This window comes from Aquarana catesbeiana, linkage group LG07 (assembly GCF_042186555.1).
Source record: "Aquarana catesbeiana isolate 2022-GZ linkage group LG07, ASM4218655v1, whole genome shotgun sequence".
NCBI lineage: Eukaryota > Metazoa > Chordata > Amphibia > Anura > Ranidae > Aquarana > Aquarana catesbeiana.
In genome coordinates this window covers 189257497-189284131 of record NC_133330.1, presented here as the reverse complement: position 1 = coordinate 189284131, position 26635 = coordinate 189257497, and the positions used below count along the sequence as shown (strand labels likewise).

General features: G+C 43.8%; 1 protein-coding gene across 4 annotated transcripts in view; it reads right to left on the bottom strand.

Annotated features, from left to right (window-relative positions):
• Nucleotides 1-17845: 17845 nt before the first annotated feature.
• LOC141103383 (coagulation factor XIII B chain-like) overlaps nt 17846-26635 on the bottom strand; it is a 1101294-nt gene continuing 1092504 nt past the window's right edge. For all 4 annotated transcript variants that reach the window (XM_073592898.1, XM_073592899.1, XM_073592902.1 and 1 more), the window contains one exon: nt 17846-18208. In XM_073592898.1, coding sequence (XP_073448999.1) covers nt 18192-18208 — 17 coding nt within the window. In that variant the 3' untranslated portion in view covers nt 17846-18191. The remainder of the gene's footprint in view (nt 18209-26635) is intronic.

Genomic DNA, 26635 nt, shown 5'->3' with positions numbered 1-26635 from the left:
CTATCAGTGCTCATCAGTGCTGTCTATCAGTGCTCATCAGTGTCTTCTATCAGTGCTCATCAGTGTCTTCTATCAGTGCTCATCAGTGCCCATCAGTGCCTTCTATCAGTGCTCATCAGTGCCTTCTATCAGTGCTCATCAGTGCTCATTAGTGCCTTCTATCAGTGCACATCAGTGCCCATCAGTGCCTTCTATCAGTGCTCATCAGTGCCTTCTATCAGTGCTCATCAGTGCCTTCTATCAGTGCCCATCAGTGCCTTCTATCAGTGCCTATCAGTGCCTTCTATCAGTTCCTTCTATCAGTGCTCATCAGTGCCTTCTATCAGTGCCCATTAGTGCCTCCTATCAGTGCTCATCTGTGCCCATAAATTCCTCCTATCAGTGCCCATTAGTGCCTCCTATCAGTACCCATGAATGCTTCCTATCAGTGAACATCAGTGCCTTCTATCAGTGCCCATCAGTGCCTTCTCTCAGTGCTCATCTGTGTCTTCTATCAGTGCTCATCTGTGTCTTCTATCGGTGCTCATCAGTGCCTTCTATCAGTGCCCATCAGTGCCTTCTATCGGTGCTCATCAGTGCCTTCTATCAGTGCTCATCAGAGCCTTCTATTAGTGCGTATCAGTGCCGTCTATTAGTGCTCATCAGTGCCTTCTATCGGTGCTCATCAGTGCCTTCTATCAGTGCCCATCAGTGCCTTCTATCAGTGCCCATCAGTGCCTTCTGTCAGTGCTCATCAGTGCCTTATATCAGTGCTCATCAGTTCCATCTATCAGTGCTCATCAGTGCCCATCAGTGCCATCTATCAGTGCCTTCTTTTAGTGCTCATCAGTGCCTTCTATCAGTGCTCATCAGTGCCCATCAGTGCCTTCTATCAGTGCTCATCAGTGCCTTCTATCAGTGCACATCAGTGCATTCTATCAGTGCCCATCAGTGCCATCTATCAGTGCTCATCAGTGCCCATCAGTTCCTTCTATCAGTGATCATCAGTGCCTTCTATCAGTGCTCATCAGTGCCTTCTATCAGTGCCCATCAGTGCTCATCAGTGCTGTCTATCAGTGCTCATCAGTGCCTTCTATCAGTGCCCATCAGTGCTCATCATTGCCTTCTATCAGTGCTCATCAGTGCCTTCTATCAGTGCTCATCAGTGCCTTCTGTCAGTGCTCATCAGTGCCTTCTATCAGTGCCCATCAGTGCCGTCTATCAGTGCTCATCAGTGCCTTCTATCAGTGCTCATCAGTGCCTACTATTATAGCCCATCAGTGCCTTCTATCAGTGCTCATCAGTGCCTCCTATCAGTGCTCATCAGTGCCCATCAGTGCCTTCTATCAGTGCTCATCTGTGCCCATAAATTCCTCCTATCAGTGCCCATTTGTGCCTTCTGACAGTGCTCATCAGTGCCTCCTATCAGTGCCCATCAGTGCCTTCTATCAGACGACGTGGTCGAGTGGATGACCAAGCCGTCCTCATCCTCCTCATCCTCCCTCACCCAGACTTAGGGTACTTTGTCTGGCAAAGCAGCTGCCAACGCGGCCTCTTCCCTCGGCTCAATGGCATCAGTGACTCCTTCCCTAGCCCCACCATGTCTTCCTGAGGAGTCCCTCGAACTGTTTGACCACAGTGTTGGGTACATGCTCCAGGAGGATGCCCAGCGTTTAGAAGGCTCTGATGATGATACTGAGCTAGATGAAGGCAGTAATGTGAGCACAGACAGAGGGGGTGCCCAAGAAGGACAGCAATCTGGCAGTCATGCTCCCCCTGCTGCAGCATACTGCCAGGTTTGCTCCAGTGATGAGGAGGGAGGGGATGATGAGGTCACTGACTCAACGTGGGTGCCTGATAGGAGAGAGGAGGAGGAGGCACATCACCAACGAGGCAGGATGTCCTCCAGTTGCCAGCCCAAGGGTAGCACACTGACTGCATCACACCGCAAAGCTCCGCATGTGCAGGGCACTGCTGTCTCTGTGCGTTATTCCAAAAGTTCTTTGGTGTGGGCCTTTTTTGAGACGAGTGCATCAGATCGCACCGCTGCTATTTGCAACATATGTCTCAAGCGTATCTCGCGTGGCCAAAACATCTCCTGCTTGGGCACCACATGCTTGACCACACATATGTTGACCTGCCATGCAGTTTGTTGGCAAGCATATCTAAAAGACCCACACCAAAGAACAAAGAGGACCTTTCCTTGCTCCTCATCAGCTGAGATCTCCAACCCCACTATACCTTCAGTCCTCTCTGAGACCTGCACTGAGAGGAATGAAGGTGTAGAATTAGGTGTGTCACAGCCAAGTACTTGTGGGCAATCTGCTTTCGGTACACCGACGTCAGATTGTACCAGGCAAATTTCCCTGCCCCAGCTGCTGCACCGCCAAAAGAAGTTCGCTCCCAGCCATCCACATGCCCAGCAGTTGAATGCTAGCTTGGCAAAATTTCTAGCACTTCAACTGCTACCTTTTCAGTTGGTAGACTCTGCCCCTTCCGTGAGTTTGTGGAATGTGCGGTTCCTCAGTGGCAGGTACCCAAATGCCACTTTTTCTCACGGAAGGCGATTCCAGCTCTCTACCGGCATGTGGAAGGCAACGTCTTGGCCTCGCTGGACAGGGCGTTCAGCGGTAAGGTGCATATTACCTCTGACTCATGGTCCAGCAGGCATGGACAGGGACGTTACCTAAGTTTCACGGAGCATTGGGTCACTCTTCTGGCAGCTGGGAAGGATGCAGGACAAGGTGCAGTAGTGTTGGAGGTTGATCCACCACCACGCCTCCAAAATGCCACTACTAATGATTGTGACACACCTCTCCCCCCCTCCTCTTCTTCTTCCTCCATGGCCTCTTCCTGTGCTTTGTCCTCTGAACCAGCGATGCTCCGTAGGCATTTAAGGGGCTACGCAAGTACGCAGGCCAAAAGATGCCATGCAGTGCTTGAGCTGGTGTGCTTGGGGGACAGGAGCCACACTGGGGCAGAGGTTCTGTCAGCAGGAATGGTGGTTTGCGACAATGGCACCAACCTCCTCTCTGCCCTCTGACAGGGACAACTGACCCATGTGCCCTGTTTGGCTCACGTCCTTAACTTGGTGGTGCAGCGGTTCTTGGGCAGGTACCCGGGCTTACAGGATGTCCTGAGGCAGGCCAGGAAAGTTGTGTGTGCATTTCCGCCGGTCATATAATGCCAGTGCTCGGCTGGCAGACCTCTAAAAGGAGTTTAACCTGCCCAAGAACTAATCTGAGACATGCCCACCAGGTGGAACTCAACGTTGGCCATGCTGCAGCGGCTGCACACTCAGCAGAGGGCCATCAATGAGTACCTGTGCGACTATGGCACCAGGACAGGGTCAGGGGAGCTTGGTTTTTTTCCCCACGCCAGTGGGCCATGATCAGGGATGCATGCACTGTCCTGTCACCATTTGAGGAAGCCACGAGGATGGTGAGCAGTGACAGTGCATGCATCAGTGACACTGTCCCCCTTGTCCACCCGTTGGAGCACACGCTGCATGGAATAATGGACAGAGCACTTGAGGCAGAACAGAGGCAGGAAGAGGAGGACTTCCTTGGCTCTCAAGGCCCCCTTTATCCAGATAGTGTTTCTGCGTGCCCGCTGATCACACAGGAAGAGGAAGAGGAGGATTGTGTCAGTATGGAGGTGGAGCCTGGCACTCAGCATCAGCAGCAGTCTTTAAGGAATCAGTCCCAAGAAACACATAGACTTGTACGTGACTGGGAGGAGGTGGCTGCAGACCATGTCGTCCTTAGTAACCCAGAGGACTCCAGACCGAATGCCTCAGCAAACCTATGCTGCATGGCCTCCCTGATCCTGCAAAGCCTGCGTAAGCATCCTCGTATTCGTGGTATCAAGGAGAAGGACCAATACTGGTTGGCAACCCTCCTTGATCCACGTTACAAGGGTAAGGTTGCGGACCTTATCTTGCTGTCGCAGAGGGAGCTGAGGATGAAACATTTTCGGGAGGCCTTGCAGAAAGGTCTGTGCAACGCGTTCCCAGAGACTAGGAGGTTGCAAACTCCTGTTTCTGGACAACGTGTTGCTGAGGCTTCGGTCAAAGAAGGAGTGTTGGAGAAGGTGGCCATCTGACCGATGCGTTCAGACAATTTTTTAGTCCGCAGCCCCAAGGTATGATCGGTTCCAGCAACCATCGCCAGTGTCTGTTTTACATGGTGCAGGAATACCTAGGGGCAAGATCTGACTTGGACACCTTTCCCACCGAAAATCTTCTGGGTTACTGGGTCTTGAGGATGGATCACTGGCCAGAGCTTGCACAGTATGCAATTGAGCTACTGGCCTGTCCTGCATCCAGCGTTCTTTCGGAACACACATTCAGTGCTGCTGGAGGCTTTGTAACCGATTACAGGGTGCATCTGTCCACCGACTCGGTCGATCGAATGACCTTCATAAAAATGAATCAGTCTTGGATCACCACCAACTACCAAGCACCTGATGCTGATGTAACCGAATAATTTTTTTTGAAATGTCAGATCCCTTCAAAGACTGCCTATGCTGATGCTGAGTGACTATCCTGTTATGCTGAGTAATTATCCTCTTCCTCCTCAATGATCATGCTGATAGCTTGTAGAACATTTTTGGTTCTGGGCGCCGCCACCAGTGCCTAAGGCCCAATTTTTAAGCCCCTGTTTAACAAGGGCATGTAATTACAATTTTTGATGCAATTCTTTGCAGCAGGGCTAGTTCCTGCGCTCCAACTAGAGTATCTGTGAGGGGTTGCAGTGCCTAAGGCCCAATTTTTCAGCCCCTGTTCAACAGGGACATGTAATAGAATTCTTGATCTAATATTTCACAGTAGGGCCCGTTTCTGCGCCCACCAAGATTAACTGTGAGAACTTACAGTGTTGTGGCACCAGCACCACCACCACCACCAAAGGCCCAATTTTTCTGGCCTTGTTCAACAGGGGCATGTAATTACAATCTTGATCTAATATTTCACAGCAGGGCCCTGTGGGGGCTTACAGTGTTGAGGCCACAACAACACCTAAGGCCCAAATTTCTGCTGAGTATATAGGGCAGGCCCCTACTTTCAAACATCCAACTTACAAACGACTCCTACTTGCAAACGGAAGGAGACAACAGGAAGTGAGATGAAATCTACCTCATAGGAAGGGAAATTCTCTCCTGTAAGAGTTAATATTGGAAAAACGTTTCTCCTTTCCACTGATGCTTTATCACCAATCCTTGTTTCACTAAAAACCCCAAATTTTCAAAAAACATTTGTCATTGGGACAAAAAGTGAGGTGAAATCTTCTGAAGAGGAGCACAGACAGCAAAACAAATTTCACAGGGGTGATAACCCTTCCCAATATTTTCCAAAAAGCTTAAAAACAGATTTTTTGGCTGGAGCTACACTTTAAAAATGTACCAGTTCAAAATTACAAACAGATTCTACTTAACAACAAACCTACCCTGTCTTATTTGCACTGCTGTTCAGAGTATATAGGGCCTGGGGGCACCACACCTTTCCTTTTTTTAATTTGGGTGCGGGGTTCCCCTTAATATCCATACAGGCCCCAAAGGGCCTAGTAATGGACTGGAGGGTACCCATGCCGTTTGTCTCACTGATTTTCATCCATATTGCCAGGACCCGACATTACATTAAAGCCGCAAGCAGTTTTAAATGACTTTTTTTCCTTTAAAAATGTCATTTTGTGCAGGGACTGTTCTAAGCACGGGAAACACGCGCCACTTTACAGGCATACTATAGACACCCCCCCAGGTATGATATTTAAAGGAATATTTCACTTTTATTTTTTTACTTTAAGCATCATTAAAATCACTGCTCCCGAAAAAACTGCCATTTTTAAAAGTTTTTTTTGCATTGATACATGTCCCCTGGGGCAGGAACTGGGTCCCCAAACCCTTTTTAGTACAATACCATGCAAATTAGCCTTTAAAATTAGCACTTTTGATTTCGAACATTCGAGTCCCATAGACGTCAATGGGGTTCTAACGTTCATGCAAATTTTCGGTCCGTTCGCAGGTTCTGGTGCGCACCGAACCGGGGGGTGTTCGGCTCATCTCTACTCATCAGTGCCTTCTATTAGTGCTCATCAGTGCCTTCTATCAGTGCTCATCAGTGAATGCTATTAATTTCCATCAGTGCCGTCTGCCTTCTCTGGACAGCACAACTCTGAGCGGAGATCGTGTGTCATGGAACAGTAGCACAGAGACACCGGCATTAACATTCTATTTGCCTGTCCATCCTCTCTGGCAGAGGATGAGAGAGGACACACACAACTGATCTCACTGCTCCCCCTTCTCCCCCCTCCTCTCTCCTGTGTGTTCCGCGGGCAGTCAAGTGTGAAGCTAAGGAGCTCACATTTCCCACAGAGCACACAGGAGATGGGAGTAGCAAGGTTAGCTGTGTGTCCTCTTTCATCCCCTGCCAGAGAGGATGGACGGGCAAATAGAACATTATATACCGGTGTACCTGTGCTACTGTTCCATGACACACGATCTCCGCTCAGAGCCATGTGTGAAGAGCAACCCTGCTGGGCCCCCCCGACAGTGGCGGAATGCCGGGCCCCATCGCAAGTGTGACTGTTGCGACCCTGGTAATTCCGCCACTGCCGCCGAAGCCCCCAATGCCTCAGTGTAAAAGCAGCCTTGGTCTCTTACTGTAAAAAACTGCTGCACATGGATTGCTTTTCAGAGGTATTAGATGGGCAGTGAGGAGGTGATATGTTGCCTCCTCACCACCTATTTTAACCCTCACTGCATTGCACATGGTTGAGGGAAACTTGCAGCGCAGACTCTTATTTGATTTGGTTGCATTTGGTAAGCAATAGTGCCGGTCAAATGCAACTGGTGATATAATTCTTGCCGCAGTCACGAATCAAAGCATCATGGCTCCAGCATGTGTACACCCCCAGCTACTGCTATATATATGTGTTATATTGCAGCCATTTGCTAAAATCATTTAAGTTCAATTTTTTTCCTCAATGTATTAATTAATGTACACATATGTTGTATATGTTGTAATATGTTCACCGATTTATGTGGGACATTGTTGTGTGTATGTACACATGCAGTCAATGTTGACCAGGCCAGAATGACAATGACAGAATGGTTGATTTGTCCAACTGAATTTTAACAGCTGAAGACTCTTTGATGTGTTAATCTTATGCAAGTCTTTTTGAACATCTCAAAGGGTATTCAGGTGGTATCTGTTAATCTAATCTAATTACATATATCTAAAGGGGACTTGTTGATGTTGATATGCGGGAGTGCAAATTGGGCTGGTTCACGGCTGTTCACGGCTAGGGGTTGTTGTCTGTTTGATAGACTAAAGCTTATCAAAGTCCTAAATTGAAACGGCCAATCAAATTGCTCAGCCATTCAATGCCTGGTGAATATAACACGGCATTCAGTATATAGGTTTTAAGTGAGGCTTGCCTGTGTATGGCTGGGAACACACAGGCCTAGGAATATGGGTCTCTGAATTATATCTACTCTGTCGGATTTTTTTGTCATCTGTGGATTTTGGACTTTGTTCTGTGTTGGAAGTCAATAAAGTGCATCTCTCTGGAAGAATTGGGTTGCTGCGGAAGAGTACTTACATCATCATCATCATTATAATACCTAAATATTAATTATCTATACACCCATACATATACCTGATCACTACAACATAGCACCCCATATTGACAGAAAAACACAGAATTGTTGACATTTTTGCAGATTTATTAAAAAAGAAAAACTGAAATATCACATGGTCCTAAGTATTCAGACCCTTTGCTCAGTATGTAGTAGAAGCACCCTTTTGATCTAATACAGCCATGAGTCTTTTTTGGAAAGATGCAACAAGTTTTTCACTTGGATTTGGGGATCCTCTGCCATTCCTCCTTGCAGATTCTCTTCAGTTCTGTCAGGTTGGATTGTAAACATTGGTGGACAGCCATTTTTAGGTCTCTCCAGAGATGCTCAATTGGGTTTAAGTCAGGGCTCTGGCTGGGCCATTCAAGAACAGTCACGGAGTTGTTGTGAAGCCACTCCTTCGTTATGTTAGCTGTGTGCTTAGGGTCATTGTCTTGTTGGAAGGTAAACCTTCGGCCCAGTCTGAGGTCCTGAGCACTCTGGAGAAGGTTTTCGTCCAGGATATCCCTGTACTTGGCCGCATTCATCTTTTCTTCGATTGCAACTAGTCGTCCTGTCCCTGCAGCTGAAAAACACCCCCAGGGCATGATGCTGCCACCACCATGCTTCACTGTTGGGACTGTATTGGACAGGTGATGAGCAGTGCCTGGTTTTCTCCACACATAGCGCTTAGAATTAAGGCCAAAAAGTTCTATCTTGGTCTCATCAGACCAAAGAATCTTATTTCTCACCATCTTGGAGTCCTTCAGGTGTTTTTTAGCAAACTCCATGCAGGCTTTCATGTGTCTTGCACTGAGGAGAGGCTTCTGTCGGGCCACTCTGCCATAAAGCCCCGACTGGTGGAGGGCTGCAATGATGGTTGACGTTCTACAACTTTCTCCCATCTCCCGACTGCATCTCTGGAGCTCAGCCACGGTACTCTTTGGGTTCTTCTTTATCTCTCTCCCAAGGCTCTTCTCCCCCGATAGCTCAGTTTGGCCAGACGGCCAGCTCTAGGAAGGGTTATGGTCCCAAACGTCTTTCATTTAAGGATTATGGAGGCCACTGTGCTCTTAGGAACCTTAAGTGCAGCAGAAATTTTTTGTAACCTTGGCCAGATCTGGTCTCTGAGCTCTTCAGGCAGTTCCTTTGACCTCATGATTCTCATTTGCTCTGACATGCACTGTGAGCTGTAAGGTCTTATATAGACAGGTGTGTGGCTTTCGTAATTCCTAAGTCCAATCAGTATAATCAAACACAGCTGCACTTAAATGAAGGTGTAGAACCATCTCAAAGATGATCAGAAGAAATGGACAGCACCTGAGTTAAATATATGAGTGTTACAGCAAAGGGTCTGAATACTTAGGACCATGTGATATTTCAGTTTTTCTTTTTTAATACATCTGCAAAAATGTTAACAATTCTGTGTTTTTCTGTCAATATGGGGTGCTGTGTGTACATTAATGAGGAAAAAAAATGAACTTAAATATTTTAGCAAATTGCTGCAATATAATAAAGAGTGAAAAATTTAAGGGGGTCTGAATACTTTCCGACCCCACTGTGTGTATATATATATATATATATATATATATATATATATACTGTGGCGGAGCGGCTCTCCTGCGCAGAATCACGTACCTAGTACATGATCCTGCACTTCCAAGCAGCACACACGCCGCTCTCAATCCACTCCCACTGTGATTGGACACAGCAGTAGCCAAATCAACAGGTCCGGCAGACTTGATGTCCACCGGCACCTGCCCTCGCTCGAGACACTAGCAGAACAGCAGTCTGCCTATGTAAACAAGACAGACTGCTGTCAGTAGGGAAGGTATTGATCCTGTGTTCCCACAAAACAGGAACATGGATCAATGCCTTCCCCTAGTAAAAGCACTCCCCACACAGTAACCAAGCACAGGCTAGGCACACAGTTAGCAAGCACTCCCTAGACACACAGTTAAACCCCGGGTATCATTAGTACAGTGACAGTGCATGTTTTTAGCACTAATCACTGTATTGGTGTCTTATCTACTGGTGTCTATCAACTATTTATACTTTGATTCTTGAGAGTAGGTGCGTAAATTGGGAAAGGCTTGTAGGGGCCCCAGTGCATTACTTTGCCCAGGGCCATGATGCTATTAAGATGGCCCTGGAAACGGTGTAGGGCTATGTATATACGTACAGTATGTGAGTAGTGACCTGAAAGTGAATTTGAGAATATCACCAATGAGAATTGTGAAGGTATGGCGTCATTATGGCTGTAGCTCCATAAGAGTGTAGCAAATAATAAATTACTTGTGGGAGTGTGTTATTGGCCTCTAACAAAGGATGTGGCTGAATTCTAGTGTAAAAAAAATCACAAAACTAAGATAAAAATAGGTCATTAAAAGTACAAAGTAGAAGGGACACCTTCAACATTCCACATTTAAAAAGGAATTCACAAAGAAATGCAAGGGAACAATTAGGGTGGTTAAAGTGAAATACAAGAAACAGATTGATACAGTGTTGTGGAAAATTTTATATTAATGTATTGTCATAAGTCTCCCAGTGTCTGTTCAATCGTAGCCTGCTCTAAAGAGCTGACTGGGGCAGACCAACGCTGGTTGCGAACCGTTTGGTAGTGAAAAGCTCTTTGGGGATGTAGAGAAATGTTTGTGGAGTGGGGACATGTCCGCCAGCTAGGGGCCCCTGTGCGATGCACAGAACGATTGTCTGGTGGGGGTGTGTTCGCTCTGCAAAGACATTATCGGTTTAACGAGTGTGCTCTCATGTTGCCCCTATGTGCCTGATCAACACATTTGTGGCCCAATGAGTGTACGCCTGCCGATAATCTCTCGTCCACAAAGACAGTAGAATAATCCAGGTATACATTGTTCTCTGGAACAATGTATAATAGGGATTTCTATCAACGGAAATACGGGAGTCTTTTGGGTTCTGGTTGGAGACAGGGTTGATGTTTGAAAGCCATGTGGCTTTCAAGCATACATGCACCCTGTCTCTGCTCAGACACACCCATAAGACTCCTGTACCCATTGTTCATTGGTTGTTGCATTATCCTGTGTTGTTAAATCCTTATATGGTCATTGATATCCTGTGAGGTCACAAGCTTTGTAAGAGGTGTTATTGGCTGTTGGAGGCCGAACCCTCGAGCTTTGGGACCTCCTATTAATATGCTAATAAAGTGGCTCACGCAGACAGCTGAGGCTGGCTGGCAGTGTGATCTTGGAACTGGAAGCATGAGGATGTGATTTTTTGTCTAGTTGGCTGGATGGGGCACACACCAGAGGATGGATACGATCAAAAGGTGAGATGCATTTATATCATTAGACGAAATTGTTATTATAATTAGAAACAGGAGATTTGGCTGTGTGCTTTGTGTACAACCAAATTTCGCTGACAGAATGGCGAGCCAGAACGTAGGAGTGAACAGAACCTCCTTCAGAATCGGATCATTAAGATGTGCTGGGGAGGGTCTGCTTTGCGAAAAGAACACATTTTTCGTCTTTTGAAATAATGCTGGAAGTTTGATCGTATGTCTGGTGTGTGTGTGCCTGCGTGTGTGTGTGTGCGTGCGTGTGACTGATGCTGTGTAACAAGTTTGTAATGCATATGAGAAATAGAAATGTATGAATTGATATTATTTGCAGCCTGCAATGTGTGTGTGTGGCTGAGTAGTTTTGTAAGTAGCTGAACCTGTTTGTAAAGATGCCATGAGTTTAGTGAAGGGGCAGGAATTGTTGTTTTTGTATTGAAAGGGGCTACGCCCTGGGGGAAGGGAACTCTAATGTTCTGAACAGACATACAAGCATTCACTGTCTGTATCTCTCAATGTTTTCTTCCTGTGAAAGCTGATGTGAACTGAGTTTGAGGGTATGTTACAACCGTGTAATTGTGGGTTATGTGGCTTGGTTGATTTATTGGATAGCATGTGTTCCTAAGTTGTGTTTTTTTGTAACTTTAACACTTTTAAATGTTTGTCTAAGCGTTCATTTAGTATCTCAAATGTGTAAGTTTTTGGGGAGACATTTTTGGTTTTGGCAGGAAAATGGTTTTTGTCTGCTACTTTCTTTTGTTCTCTTGTTGTTGTTGTCTACCATGTGACTACGGTCGGCCATTTTCTTTTCCTTTGTGTGTGAACTTTGAAATGTTTATCCATCTTGGTCAGTTTTGGCAGGAAAATGCGCCATTTTGTTGGGGTCTGGCCTTTGTTGTGGTCACCATGTGCATCGGCGGCCATTTTGAAGACCTGTGAGCCCTCCTATAGGGGGAGCTGCTCCATTGTGTATTCCTTTGTGTGTGCAAAGCCATGTGCTTTAAGCTACAATCTGGCTTCTAGGCACCATTTTGTGAATTCTATTTTTGTACTGTTTACATACTTTTCAAGGAAACTATTGCGTTTTCTGTATTAAATATTGGTTTTAAGTTGAAATGCCTGTCGCATATCCAAGTGCCCATGCATTGTTGGGACATCACAATAGGAGCTGTTTACACCCTGTGGGGGTCTCAGGTTTCTAGGTAATATTAATGTCGGCCATTTTTCTGTAGTCCTGGTTTCATTTACCATTTTGCCGTGGACCGATTTTCGATTGCTGCAACTGCCTTTTTGTTTCTGCTGATTTTAGTCTCGAGCTAAATATCTCTGGTTTTGTACTGAATTCCATTTCCAGTGGAATCATTTAGGTTTTTATTCCAGTTGTTTTAAAGAAGTTTATGTTTCTAGTGAAGAAATCTCGATTTTGGCGGGATCAACAACTAAATTTCATGTGTTAATGGCGCCATTTTGTTTGTGGCTGCAGTGGAAGGGAAAAGAATTCCTTCAGCCGTCTTTTTGCAGGAGTTTCAGTTTTTGGCTTTTGTTACACTGTTGTGTGGTATTTCTGTCTCAAAACTTGTGGTTTGACTTCCCAGGGGATATGTGACTCAAGGGGGATTCCCTCCCATTTGCAATATGGGGGCTTATTCCACCCACTCCTGGACAAAAGTTTTTATTTGTTGATGTTTAGCCATAGATTTTTGTAATGTCTTGATAGACAAAATATGAAGCTATTCGAGCCTTCCCCTCCCCCTCCCTCTTCCTACTCAGGTGTGCAACAGGAAGTTGGTGGGAGGGGCTTGGGGTCTTTTGACTTGTGTTTGGAAGGACAAAATCATTTTTATTTTTAAAATATATTAAGGTTTATACTGTAATACAGTTTTGGGTAGAGAGCAAACAGGAGGCATCCAAGTTATTGTTGTAATATCTAGGTACAGATAGAAGCCATAATATTGTTTTGAATAGCGGAGGATTTCATGGTGCTTTGTAGTTTGTCTGACAACACATTTATAAGGCTGCCGATAACCGGTTGTAGAGCATGTAAATGTGAGGATTAGTACGCTAGCACACTGGGAGGCCGTGTAAAATCGGAGAACGCCGGGTGCCAGTACTGTACAAATAGTCACTAAGCAGTATTGATCCGAAAACCAGTGCAAGGGTGCCCTGGACGCAGGGACCGTCAAAAGCGATTTGAATCGTCATGGGTAATGTTGGTCCATGCGTTGGAGGAAAAAAATGAGGCTCCACACCAGTCAGACAGCTGCACTTCACATGAGATCTGGGTTTGGGGCTCCGGACATGAGACCCCTTAAAGATTGGCAGATATGGTCAGAGGGTACAGTAAGGTGTATTCCTTTGGAAGGTACTTTTGATGTCTGGAGGTACGAGACCCCAAAATAAAAATACCTTGGAAGTAGTGTGGCTTCAGAAATCTGTAATATTGAGTGAGTTGATGGATGCGTAGTACACGTTTGTGTGATTAAAAATACACAGGCCTGTTTTTGAACTTTGTGTGGCTGGTCCATGCAAAGATTTCGAAATGCTCTCGTGCTTTTCAAATTGTATTCTTTTCTATCGCTAAAAGAGTGAAGGCAGCATTCCATCTGGTCGTTTTTATTTTTCGTTTTTGGGAACTATGAAATATCTCCCCCACATTTGTATCTAAATATTTTTCTTTGTCTCATTGTTTGTATGTGGTAACAAGATGTTTGAACCTCCCGTGACAGCCCTCTTGCGTGTCGCGGCTGTTGCATTTTAGAAAAAAACAAAACGTACAGAGGGTTTAGTTATTGTCGGTTTTGTCAGTGACAATTTACCAATGTACATGAATATTGTATTGTTTACCATTCTTTGAAGGATAGAGTAATAACTTTTGTTTATAAGTATCTTTTCAGGTCCAGTTTCTGGAAGTGTGTGTATAGGTGTATAAGAAGGTAAAAGTATCATAGGCTATTTCACTGTTTTATTCTGCACCATTCTAAACCCTGCATGTCTTCCTCCAGTTTGTATTGAGGAGGGAAGAAAAGGAGGGATGAGAGTGGTGAGAATGACACATTTTCAAACCAACAATACTAACCGCTCTAATTCTAACCAAGTTTGTGCCAAGACTGTCTTTCTTTGATGGAATTTGAATCAGCAAGCAGCAGTCCGGTGAAAGAGGCTCCCATCCCAGATGCTAAGAACCTTTTTGTCACTGGTTCCAGGTATTACACCCCAGATGGTAAGCCACGCACAGGTTATGCAGTGACCACTGTCCCGATGTCTAGGTTATTGTCATATGAGGTTTGTTTGAAGGTGAACCAAAAACAGAATTGTACTTTCCTCATTAGCTGTCACCTACATTCTCAGCTGATGGAGTGGGTGCAATCACTGTAACATGAACTTCAAAAGGTCCACCACAGGGTTTGAGTCCATCCTGGACCCTGACACAATAACCAGTTTACATTCTTTCCAACCAGGTGACTGGGTCATTATAAAGAAGCTTGAGGGATGGGACCACGCCAGCCACTGCAAGAAGCTGATCAACCACAAAGAGTAGAGAAGTATCTTTGTTAATTTATATTTTTTTGTTTAATAAATTTTGGCAAGGGTAACGATGAAAAGCATCCCAACTAGCTAAGAAAGAGAACAGGACACATGGTCGGGTATTTAGTGTCCCAGCGATGACGGCGGTACATGCTATATGTGACGTTCATATTGGTGTGAGCAGTTTTGACAGACTAGTAAAATTTATTTATTTCAGGTACTTATATAGCGCCGTCAATTTACGCAGCGCTTTACATATACATTGTACATTCACATCAGTCCCTACCCTCAAGGAGCTTACAATCTAAGGTCCCTAACTCACATTCATACATATACTAGGGACAATTTAGACAGGATCCAATTAACCTACCAGCATGTCTTTGGAGTGTGGGAGGAAACCGGAGTACCCGGAGGAAACCCACGCAGGCACAGGGAGAACATGCAAACTCCAGGCAGGTAGTGTCGTGGTTGGGATTCGAACCAGCGACCCTTCTTACTGCTAGACGAGAGTGCTACCCACTACACCACTGTGCTGCCCAAATTTAAACAGACACCTGTCAAAGAAACTTAACAAAACATTTCTAGAGGGTAAAATTAATTATAATTTTAACAATAGCTCTGGTTTTTGCCAGCTTTGGTATCGGGATAACGAGGTAGCCCACAAGTGTGCTTCAACTGTAGTTTGGTATGAATGCGGATCTACAGCTTATAAGGTAGTTTCCCGTAAGGCAAGAGGTTCATGTGTGCTGGTGAAACTCGTCCCAGCATCTTATGTCGCAGCTGATCGCAAAGATCTGATGGCGTGAGAGAAGGTAAGAATGGCAGGGACAGCTGGAAGGGAATTGCTTGTACACAGTGGGGGCTTGAGCTTATGAAACGCTTGAACAATTTCTCATCCATAGAGGATGAGATGTTTTCATGTAACTGTTGAAGCTACAAGGAAGTTCCCACAGTCCAAGGGGGTTTCTGGGAATTCATAAGTAAAGATTGTTATATCTGGATCGGGGATAGTAGTGACAAAGTTCAGGCCCATATGGATAAGGTTTAGATCCCTGCAAGGCAAAGCCAGAGCTATAGATAGTGAAGGTTGGAATCCTTTTTAAGGGTTTGGGAATCGTTGGGGATTTTTTTTATCTTGCAGCGGATCCTAGTGAAGGAAGTAGGGGTATATATACTCATGTTGTTTTTGTATTTTATTCCTTCTATATGCCATGATGAGGTGCTCCTGTTGCCTGATTGGACACGTGACCAGAGCCTGAGCAGATGACCACATCTTCCCTGATGAGATGCCCCGAAGCCCGACCCACGTACAAGACACAGAGGATCCCAGACCGACCGGCAACTACTACAGCTCACCACGTCATCTCCAACAGTGTCTACATGCCAAGCCGTGTTTTACTTTTTATGGACTAAGAAGAAGATCAGGATTCATCGAGGGACACATGGGATCATATGACAAGAGGAGGGACTGTTGTGGAAAATTTTATATTAACGTATTGTCATAAGTCTCCCAGTGTCTGTTCAATCGCAGCCCGCTCTAAAGAGCTGACTGGGGCAGACCAACGCTGGTTGAGATCCGTTTGGTAGTGAAAAGCTCTTTGGGGATGTAGAGAAATGTTTGTGGAGTGGGGACATGTCCGCCAGCTAGGGGCCCCTGTGCGATGCACAGAACGATCGTCTGGTGGGGGTGTGTTCGCTCTGCAAAGACATTATCGGTTTAACGAGTGTGCTCTCATGTTGCCCCTGTGTGCCTGATCAACACATTTGTGGCCCAATGAGTGTACGCCTGCCGATAATCTCTCGTCCACAAAGACAGTAGAATAATCCAGGTATACATTGTTCTCTGGAACAATGTATAATAGGGATTTCTATCAACGGAAATACGGGAGTCTTTTGGGTTCTGGTTGGAGACAGGGTTAATGTTTGACAGCCATGTGGCTTTCAAGCATACATGCACCCTGTCTCTGCTCAGACACACCCATAAGACTCCTGTACCCATTGTTCATTGGTTGTTGCATTATCCTGTGTTGTTAAATCCTTATATGATCATTGATATCCTGTGAGGTCACAAGCTTTGTAAGAGGTGTTATTGGCTGTTGGAGGCCGAACCCTTGAGCTTTGGGACCTCCTATTAATATGCTAATAAAGTGACTCACGCAGACAGCTGAGGCTGGCTGGCAGTGTGATCTTGGAACTGGAAGCATGAGGATGTGATTTTTTGTCTAGTTGGCTGGATGGGGCACACACCAGAGGATGGATACGATCAAAAGGTGAGATGTATTTATATCATTAGACAAAATTGTTATTATAATTAGAAACAGGAGATTTGGCTGTGTGCTTTGCGTACAACCAAATTTCGCTGACATACAGTATGTAAAGCAAATCCAAGAAATTTCAAGTATAATAATAGTAAAGGGTTATCAAAGAACAGATATGATCCATAATAAAAAAAACACGTGAAAGCTGGTCACAAATGACAGGGATAAGGCAGATGTTTTTTATAGATTAAAAAGACGGGTTTTGATAGACTTAAAGCCAGTATTAACAATGTTTCACCAAAGGTACCTCTGTGGTTGATTGAAAACATTAGGTCCAAAAGAGACTAGAGAAACTTTATGTAAACACATCACCAGGTCCAGATGGCTTTTTTAAAGAAACTGGAATGGTACCAAATGATTGGCATAGAGAAAATGTGGTACCAATTTAAAAAAAGGAAAATAACTTGATAGGTGCATGTTAGTCTGAAGGTGTGAAGTAAAGTGTTGAATTAAAAACAAATGCAAAATTAAATAAAGGTATTACTTCATTTATAAATGTTTGCAATTGTTTCCAGGACAAATGACAGAATCAAATGTATAGTTCAACACCTTTTTTTTTTTTTTTTAATTAAGTAGAATAAAGGGCTTTTTTAATTTTTTTTTTATTTTTTTTTTTATGGCTTGCAAGACAATATCACCAAAAGATAATCGTGTTTGCCTTTTACATTTGAATACTGTATGTATTACTTTGTTTTTTAAGCAAAAGTCATTGCCAAATAAACAGACCCATAGCAGTAAATGTAAAAAAAATTCTGATCCATAGGGTGTGTACAAGTGTGAGAGATAAAGTGACTAACATATTTATAGGAATCTGGTGCAGACAGTTCAGAAAAACATTATTTAAACCAAAATGCATGGTTTGAAAATATATTAAATTAAATCTCACACAATCAAACTAGAATCCTTCTACGGAAATAAAGGTTTGTTTTTTGTGTTAGAGCACCAAGACTGCCAAAAAGCTATGTACTGTATAGTAAGTTTGACTGTTTTGCAAAGAATCTGATAGCAGCCTTAATACAGATATCATTTCTGTAGACATTTGCTTTAGTGGCCTGGAGTATAACCTTATCAATAAAAATGACTAGCCCAATAAAAATGAATAGTAAGCAATATCTTTAATAAATGTGCAAGGAGTGGACATTTCATTGCTTAAAATGTCATGTGCAAGACTGTATAAAACCAATACCAGAGTTTCATGGCTTGTGTTAAATTGACAATTTTTGCAAGACTGTAAATATAGGTCACTGCACAATGCTTTATTCATTTGTTTTCACTGAAGCCCAAATACATGAACATATCTGTTTAATGCTATAACTAATTTATGCAGTCATTTCTTCATCCATCATGAACATATCAAGTGAAAGTCCTTCTTTCAGTTGAAAAACTCCAAAATGTTTCAATATGCAAATGGAAACATCTATGTAAGTGACATCATATCATCTTCACACAGCAGATTCTTCTATAAAAAAAAAAAAAAAAACAGAGATTAGCCTACACTTGAGGAGGTTTGAGAAAATCCCAATACAGTGAAACCTTGGTTTACGAGTAACGTGGTTTATGAGCATTTTGAAAGACAAGCAACTTTTTTTAAAAAATTTGCCTTGATCTGCGAGCGCTGTCTTGATATACGAGATTTTTTTTTTGTTTTTTTTTTGTAGAAATAAAAAGAATTACACTCACAATGTGAAGGAGCCTGTTGCTCATCCATGTAAAGCCTCTGTGTATATGTACAGTGAAGGTGGTGTACAGCATACAGTACAGCTTTGTATGTGGCCAGAGATTTGCGGGCGATGGTGGCTCCCAGCACTTCCTGGAGACACTCAGACACTCCCAGCGGGCATACCCAGAAGTGATGTCAACAGTTTCCGAGTTCTCTTGGAAGCACTGTGAGCTGACCCTGTGGCCACATACAGGGTTGTACTGTTCACCAGCAGCTTTACTGAATATACAGCACTGTATACAGAGCTGCTTTAAATAGATGAGCACCAACCTCTGGCCACATACAGAGCTGTGTACACAGTGTACAGTATACACAGCGGCTCTAAATAGGTGAGCACCAGACTCCATAACATTGTCACTGTGCACAATCTTTTTTTTACCTTAAAACGTTTGCAACACAGAGGTACAGTACAGTATTCCTACTACTGTACAGTACTGTATTTTGAAGTGCAGTTTTATTAGTTTTATGTTTATAGTACACCTTATACTTTTTTTTGTCGTAATCATTTTTATATGAATAAATAGTTGTTGAAGGAATCATCTGAGTTTTCATAATTTTCTATGGGGAAATTTGATTTGATATAAAGAGTGCTTTGGATTACAAGCATGCTTCTGGAAGGAATTATGCTCACAAACCAAGGCTGTACTGTACAGGATGAATATACACCATGAATTATAACGCTGTAAATAAGGCTACTATACCAAACAGATATTTGCAAGCTATCAACTTTGAAAATATTACATTTTAAACACAAACATTACTATTATATATTATTTACTTTTCAACAGAGGGTCCCTGTAAATAACTTTGCGGTCTCAGGAAACCCCTGCTAAAATTAATATATCTACAACTCATGATACATTGATGTGATGGACAGTGAGAAGAATGCTTAATACTGTTGTGGTTATTGGGAAGAATTTCCCCCTTATAGATAGCTAAAATGATCAATGGCATCAGTGGGAACTTATCTGAGAGGAATAATTTGCTCATTGCATAAGGAACCCTTAACAATCTCTGGAGGAACCCTAGGGTTCCATGGAACCTTGGTTGAGAAACCCTGCATTATTAGAAAAAAGTAATAAATATGACAATCTTGCTGATGTGATACGAAGACCAACTACAGACACAGAATACAGGCCTCTGACTCAGTTTATTTTAAAGTATTGTAAAGGAAAATTTGTATTTAAAAAAAACCAACAATATACTTACCTGCTTTGTGCAGTGATTTTGCACAGAGAAGCCCCAATTCTCCTTTTATTGGGACCCCCCGCCGGCTCTTTATCTTGCCGAGTGACCCCATATCAAGACGCTTGCAGTGGGGGACTCACGTGTTCTCACTCCTGAGCCGAGTTTCTGCATCCTTTACCACTTGCCGACCACCGCACGATGATGTATGTCGACAGAATGGCACGGGCAGGCATATGGGCGTACCTGTACGTCCCTGGCCCCCCCCCCGTGCCTGCGGCAGTCGGCTTTGTTCCAGGAATGACCCGTGCTGAAGGGGAGGCCACCGATTCATGGCCACCCCCTCGCGATCGCTCCTGACGAATGAGAAGCTTCCTCTGCTTCTGAAATGTAAACAGAAGCAGAGGAAGTGATGTCCTCTCTCCTCGTGCGGTCTTTTCGTCTGGAGCCCGAGGAGAGAAGACATCACTGTGAGTTTGCACCAACAGCACACTAACACCAATACACGTAGGCACACAAATCACCCCCCGATCACCCCGTCAACCCCTGTCACAGTGACACCATTAGCAGTTTTCATTTTTTTACTGATCACTGCATTGGTGTCATTTGTGACTGTTATAAGTATTAGGGCTGTTAGGCCCCTTTAGGTCTAGGGTACCCCCCTAACCCCCCCCAATAAAGGTTTAACCCCTTGATTGCCCACAGTTAACCCTTTCAGCCCCTGTCACCAGTGTCACTAAACGATCATTTTTCTGATCGCCGTATAAGTGTCACGGGTGACGCTAGCTAGCCTGTTATTTAGGTTCACCGTCAGCTTTTTATAGCGTCAGGTACCCCCATATACTACCTAATAAAGGTTTAAACCCCCTGATTGCCTCCTAGTTAACCCTTTCACCAGTGATCACCGTATAAGTGTTACGGGTGATGCTGGTTAGTTAGTTTGTTTTTTTATACCCGCCGCTTATTACCTAATAAAGGTTTAACCCCCTGATTGCCCGGCGGGTGATATCAGTTAGGTTTTAGTGTCAGAAAGGGTCTGCTTCGCCCCAGGCAGCATCAGATTAGTGCCAGTACCGCTAACACCTACGCACGCAGAATACACCTCCCTTAGTGGTATAGTATCTGAACGAATCACTATCTGATCAGATCTCCAGCAGTTTAGGGTTCCCAAAAATGCAGTGTTAGCGGGAGCAGCCCAGATACCTGCTAGCACCTGCGTTTTGCCCCTCCACCCAGCCCACCTAAATGCAGTATCGATCGATCACTGTCACTTACAAAACACTAAATGTATAACTGCAGCATTCACAGAGTCAGGCCTGATCCCTGCAATCGCTAACAGTTTTTTTTGGTAGCGTTTGATACAGTTGCAGACAGCCTAGGAGCTTTTTTTCCTGCGAGTCTCACTAGTGTACCAGTGAATTTAGAGCCCAAAATGACAAATCAAAGGTACACTAGTGAAGAGGCCTACAGGTTTCTGAGCATGACAGATAGTGAAGAGGAAGTCACTCATCTGTCAGATTCAGGCTCAGAATACGATCCTGTAGACAGTGGCTCCATGACAGATAGCTCTGACGACGGAGTTGTGGTCCCTGCCACGGTCAGGCGTACCAGATCACAATCTTTTTTTGCTGTTGTTGAGGTGCAAGAACCGCAGGGCTCTCGTATGGAGCAGAGAAGTACTAGTGCGGCTCATCCTTCTGGTGAACTGGCAAGCACCAGCAGCCTAGTACACCCTGGTCGTACATCCAGCACTGCAGTATCATGTGGTAACGCGGCCCATAAGTGCAGTTCAAGCTGGCGAGGTGGCAAGCACAAGTAGTGTCCCACTGCCACCAAGAAGACAAAGACAGGCCCATCGAGCCCATAGTGTCCTTCCTGCAGAATTCGCCAATCCTGATTGGGAGCCCACCACTTCTGCAGCACCCGTACTTCCCCCATTCACTGGCCAACCCAGCATTCAGGTGGAAACAGTTGATTTTACGTCACTTGATTTTTATTTGCTGTTTTTCACCGAAGATCTCTATAGATCTATTGTGGACCAAAGCAATTTGTATGCTGGTCAATACATCGCCGCTAATCCCCAGCCCTCCCTTGCCAGAGATTGGAAACCAATTACGGTTTCTGAATTTAAGATCTTTCTGGACCTATCCCTTGACATGGGCATAGTTAAAATTAGTAAGTTGTGGCCATATTGGTCCACTGACCCAATTTACCATATGTCCGTGTTCTCTGCCTCCATGACCAGGGCATGATACGAGCAGATCTTGTGGTTCCTGCCTTTCAACAACAATGAACTCTGTCGTCCTCTTGGAGTCCCTGGATACGATCGGCTCTACAACATTCGGCCTCTCGTAAACCACTTCAACCAATGTTTTGCAGACTTGTTTACTCCCCATTAAGTTGTCTGCGTTGATGAGTCCCCGATTAAATTTTCTGGCCGCTTGTCTTTCAAACAGTATCGTGCCAGATATGGGGTCAAGATGTATAAACTCTGTGACAGGGCCACAGGCTATACTTGTAGTTTTATAGTTTACGAGGGAAGAGATAGCCACGTAGAGCCGGAGAACTGCCCAGATTACATAGGGAGCGTTGGCAAGATTTTGTGCAACTTGGTGTCACCCTTATTCGGAAAGGGGTACCATTTGTATGTATCCCTTAACCCAGAGGCTTGTAGATTCTCGTCTTAGGCTGGGGGAGAGAGCCTGCTTCAAGTGTAATAATTTGCTTGCTGTGAAGTGCAGGGATAATAAGAATGTTTTCGTTCTTTCCTCCCTTCATGCAGACACGACGGTCCAAATTCCTACAGCGACCTGTGTTGTGGAGAAACCCCTCTGTGTCCATGAATATAACCTTAATATGGGAGGGGTGGACCTCAAAGACCAGTTGTTGGCGCCATACCTAATTGCCCGTAAGGCCAGACGCTGGTACAAAAATGTGTCTGTATACTTATTTCAATTAGCTTTGCTGAATGCTCATGTGCTATACAGGGCTTCAGGAGGGACTGGATCCTTCCTTAAATTCCAGTAAGAGATCGTCAGAGCCCTTCTGTTTCCAGACGGTGCTCCACCTCACTGTGTCTGTAGAAAACGTGGATATAGGCGTGACACCCGCTATTATTGTCTCTCCTGTCCTAAAAATCCTGGTCTTTGCATTGGTGAATGTTTTGAACTCTACCATACACTAGTGGAGTATTAGCGTAGGGTACAGCACTGCACAGACTAGGACACACTTTCACAGGGCCTCCCAAGATGCCATTGCATTTTGAGATACCCGAACCTGGAACCGAACAGTTACAAATAAAAGTGTAAAAAAAAGTAAAAAACAAAAAAAACCCCACTAAAACAAATATAGAAATAAAAAAAAACAAGAATAGTTGTTGTTTTATTGTTCTCTCTCTATGGTTCTGCTCTTTTTTACTGTATTCTATTCTGCAATGTTTTATTGTTAACCAGTTTTTTGTTTTACAGGTACATCATTCAGCTTCAGCGCAGATTTATTTATCTTGACAGCAACAGCATTTGCTCCCACGATACATAAAGCCGTGACCCCAGCGCTGTAGGAGGTGATTTCACCACCACAGTTAAAAAAAAAATGGTGCATGTATGCCCATCATTAGAAGTGGGAGGATGAAGGGAGGTATTCTGATGGTGGGCATACCCACCGATCAATCTTTTTTTGTTCAGCCCACAGGCTGCATGAAAAAAAAAAAGATTACAATATATGCCCAACAAGGACCAGCAACGTACTGGTATGTTGCTGGACTTTGAGTGGTTATACCAGAATGATACAGAAAAAACAAAAGCCCAAAGGCTGAAGCTGCGCTAGAAATAAGAAATAACAAAATAAAAACAAATAGTGAATAAGTGTCAAATAAAATTGATAAAAGCTGCCAGCACATGAAAGTCTAGTATCAAACTCCAAAAGTACATGCAAAAACACAAAAGATGTAGTGCTAGAAATAATATGTGAAAAAATTTGTGACTGAAGAAAACTAAGGCAGAGTCTCATAAGCATATCAGCATGTAATCAATGGTGAAAAATTCATGAGAGACATAATCTAGTGAACAATAATACAAAGACATATATAAAAATTTACATGTGAAAAATGCAAAAAGGAAACGTCCCATCAAGTATCAGTCCATGCGTAAACAAGAAAAAACACTCATCCGTGAAGATGCAAAAAAAACAGAAAAAAGAATCTTCCATATAGTTTCACACCCTAGGTGAGTAATATCATCCGCTTACCAGATAGCGATGACTGCTGTTACGGCAGTCTCGCCCAGCTCAGAGAAATTGGTCTCCCCAAAACCAAAGGCACAATGCAGGAACAGCAGCTAGCAGTGGATAATTCTCGGGAATATAAAACAAAAAACTTCCATAGTGTAATATGTACAAATAAGGTGATTTATTGAAATTGAAAAGAATCGCACCTACAATATTGCAGTCAATTAAGAGCAGTGGAGTATGGCATAAGAATGAATAGTGGTGTCTCCATCTGTTGAACTTCACTTCCTACGTTCGTTTGTTAGCCCATCCGAAAACGTACTGACTTCACCGTCGCAGGCTCCTCCCTACGCATTTCGTCACTATAGAACGTCGTCTGGGGATTGGCCAGGTGACCGTGTCATCACGTTTAGGCATTATATACACCGTAGGCACCATCTTGACTAGTGACAGCCGGATCAATATAATGGGAAAAGGACGGTTCACCCATCTTAGTTGCTGGCCGTCAAATAGGGCAATAATGAGAGATGGATCTAACCATATTAGTGCCTCTCCAAATGGGGATATATTTTATTGAAAGCAAGGAAGAGAGTACCTTTCAGTTTCTTATTGTGATATTTTGCATAGTGTCTTGACAAGTTATGCTTTGTAAACCCTTGCTTAATATTAGCCACATGTTCTGATAAACGCACATGTAGTTCACGCTTCGTGCGTCCAATATATTGTTTTGATGGTGCCTCGTAGCTTAAGATGGGAGGTGAACCCCCAAATGGGTGAGGGCTGGTTTGTCTATTTCAATGATACTGGCATCAAATTTCTCGATTTTTTTGCTGGGTAAGAAACGGGACAAACTCAAGATTTTAAATGATGACATTTCTTTGGTCTGAGACAAATTAATATTGTATAAGGATCAAGAAGTTTATAAACAAAAATCTTATCATTTGAGACAATTTCTTGAGAAAGAAGATAATGACCAGAAAATCAAAAAAAGAAAAAAAATATAATCACGATTTTGCAGACCACTCTAACAAAGCAGTCTTCAAATGGCAAATTGCTTCAGATGAACCCATTGTAGGTGAAAGGATGGCTATTCATCAGGCATTTCCACTACAGCCTCCCCCACCCCCTTTTTTCCAATAGGGCTATGCCACCCTCATCACAAACCAGTGGGAGTATTGGGGTTGTCCCTACTGTTTTTTCTCCCCGGACTAGCCAAGGAGGTACACCTAGTGTTAGGCCCAAACCTTTTTGAAATAATGACAAACAAACCCGTCAAGGGACTTCCTCTTAAGGGACCTCTCAAGGATCCTATCACAAAGGCCCGCCCCGTAAGAGTAACATTCGAGGTAACCATCATCCCAGGATACCTCTCAACGGAAATTATCAACAGCAGAAACAATGGGATTACAGAGGTGATCCTAGAGATAATTTCCAAAGGCCCTGGGAATATAGGGGGGAATTTAGAAACCCTTTGCCTGCCCCACGGGCTTATACTACTCGTGAGAGACAGATCCCTTTACAAAATAGATTCACTCCCCTTTCTTACCATCAAGATACCTTTTTTGAGGATAATCATGTCATTACTAGGCACCCTAATCAATATGTAGATTTTTCTAGTCAATCAAGAGATGATTATCAAGATTCACCTCAAAATTACACAGATGGTAGCCAGACTCGTTTGTTTCCCACGAGCAACAACAGAGCAAAAAGGGGATACAAAGAAAGAGGCACCAGAGAGGGGTGGAGGATCAGGTCCAAAGAAAATAAAGCATTAGACATTAGCAGTGTCTTCAATTTAAGTACAGTTCAATTACCTGAGGGTGAACAAAGAGTCCTTAGTCAAGGCCTAAAATTCACACCTCCACATGGATTGAAAAAATTTGAGACATTCGATGTGCACAAATTTATACGAAAAATTAATATTAAAAGGCATTTTATTCTTAATCCTATTGGAAATCAAAGTCAGATTCTCCCTGTCAATACGCCTTCCCTTGTGACTCGCGGTGTTGCTAATCCCGCACCCCAGGTTGTTGCTAGAGATGTGGCCAATATCCCAGTTAGACATACTAACCTTTCGAATGCTTCACTATTCAACCCCCCCCAGGTTTTGTCGCTCCATCAATACAAGTCTTTAAAGAAATGGTTATTAAGGACTTGATAGCGCTTAAAGGTCCTAAAAACAACATCAAAAGTGACTTTCAACATCATTTAAAACAAATCTGCGAACGGAATTACATGGTCATATGTCCTGCAGATAGAGGAGGGGGGATTATTTTGGACAAAACTAGTTTTCTGGAGGAAATGAATAGACTTTTATCTGACCATGATACGTAGTTACCTTTGGCCTCAAACCCTACAGTCAAGTTCAAAAGAGAGCTCCAGGGCTTAGTTGACAGGGGATTTGAGCAAGGTATTTTGAATAAAAAAAAAAGCATACCTGGTTCACTCTGCTCCGAGGGTTCCAGTTATGTACTACCTGCCAAAAAATCCACAAGAACCTTTCTAAACCCCTGGGTCGCCCTATCATTAGTGGCATAGACTCAATCACAGCTAGGATTGGCAGATATGTGGACAATTTTCTTCAGCCCCTGGTGGCTGCGACTCCTTCATATTTGAAGGACACTGCTCAAGTCATCAACCTGCTTGATGTGTGTGAGTGGAACGAGGGCTACATACTGGCTAAGGCCGATGTGGCCTCTCTCTACACCTTTATTCCAAGCAGGGGTTTGAAGCAGTAAATTTCTATCTTGATCAAGA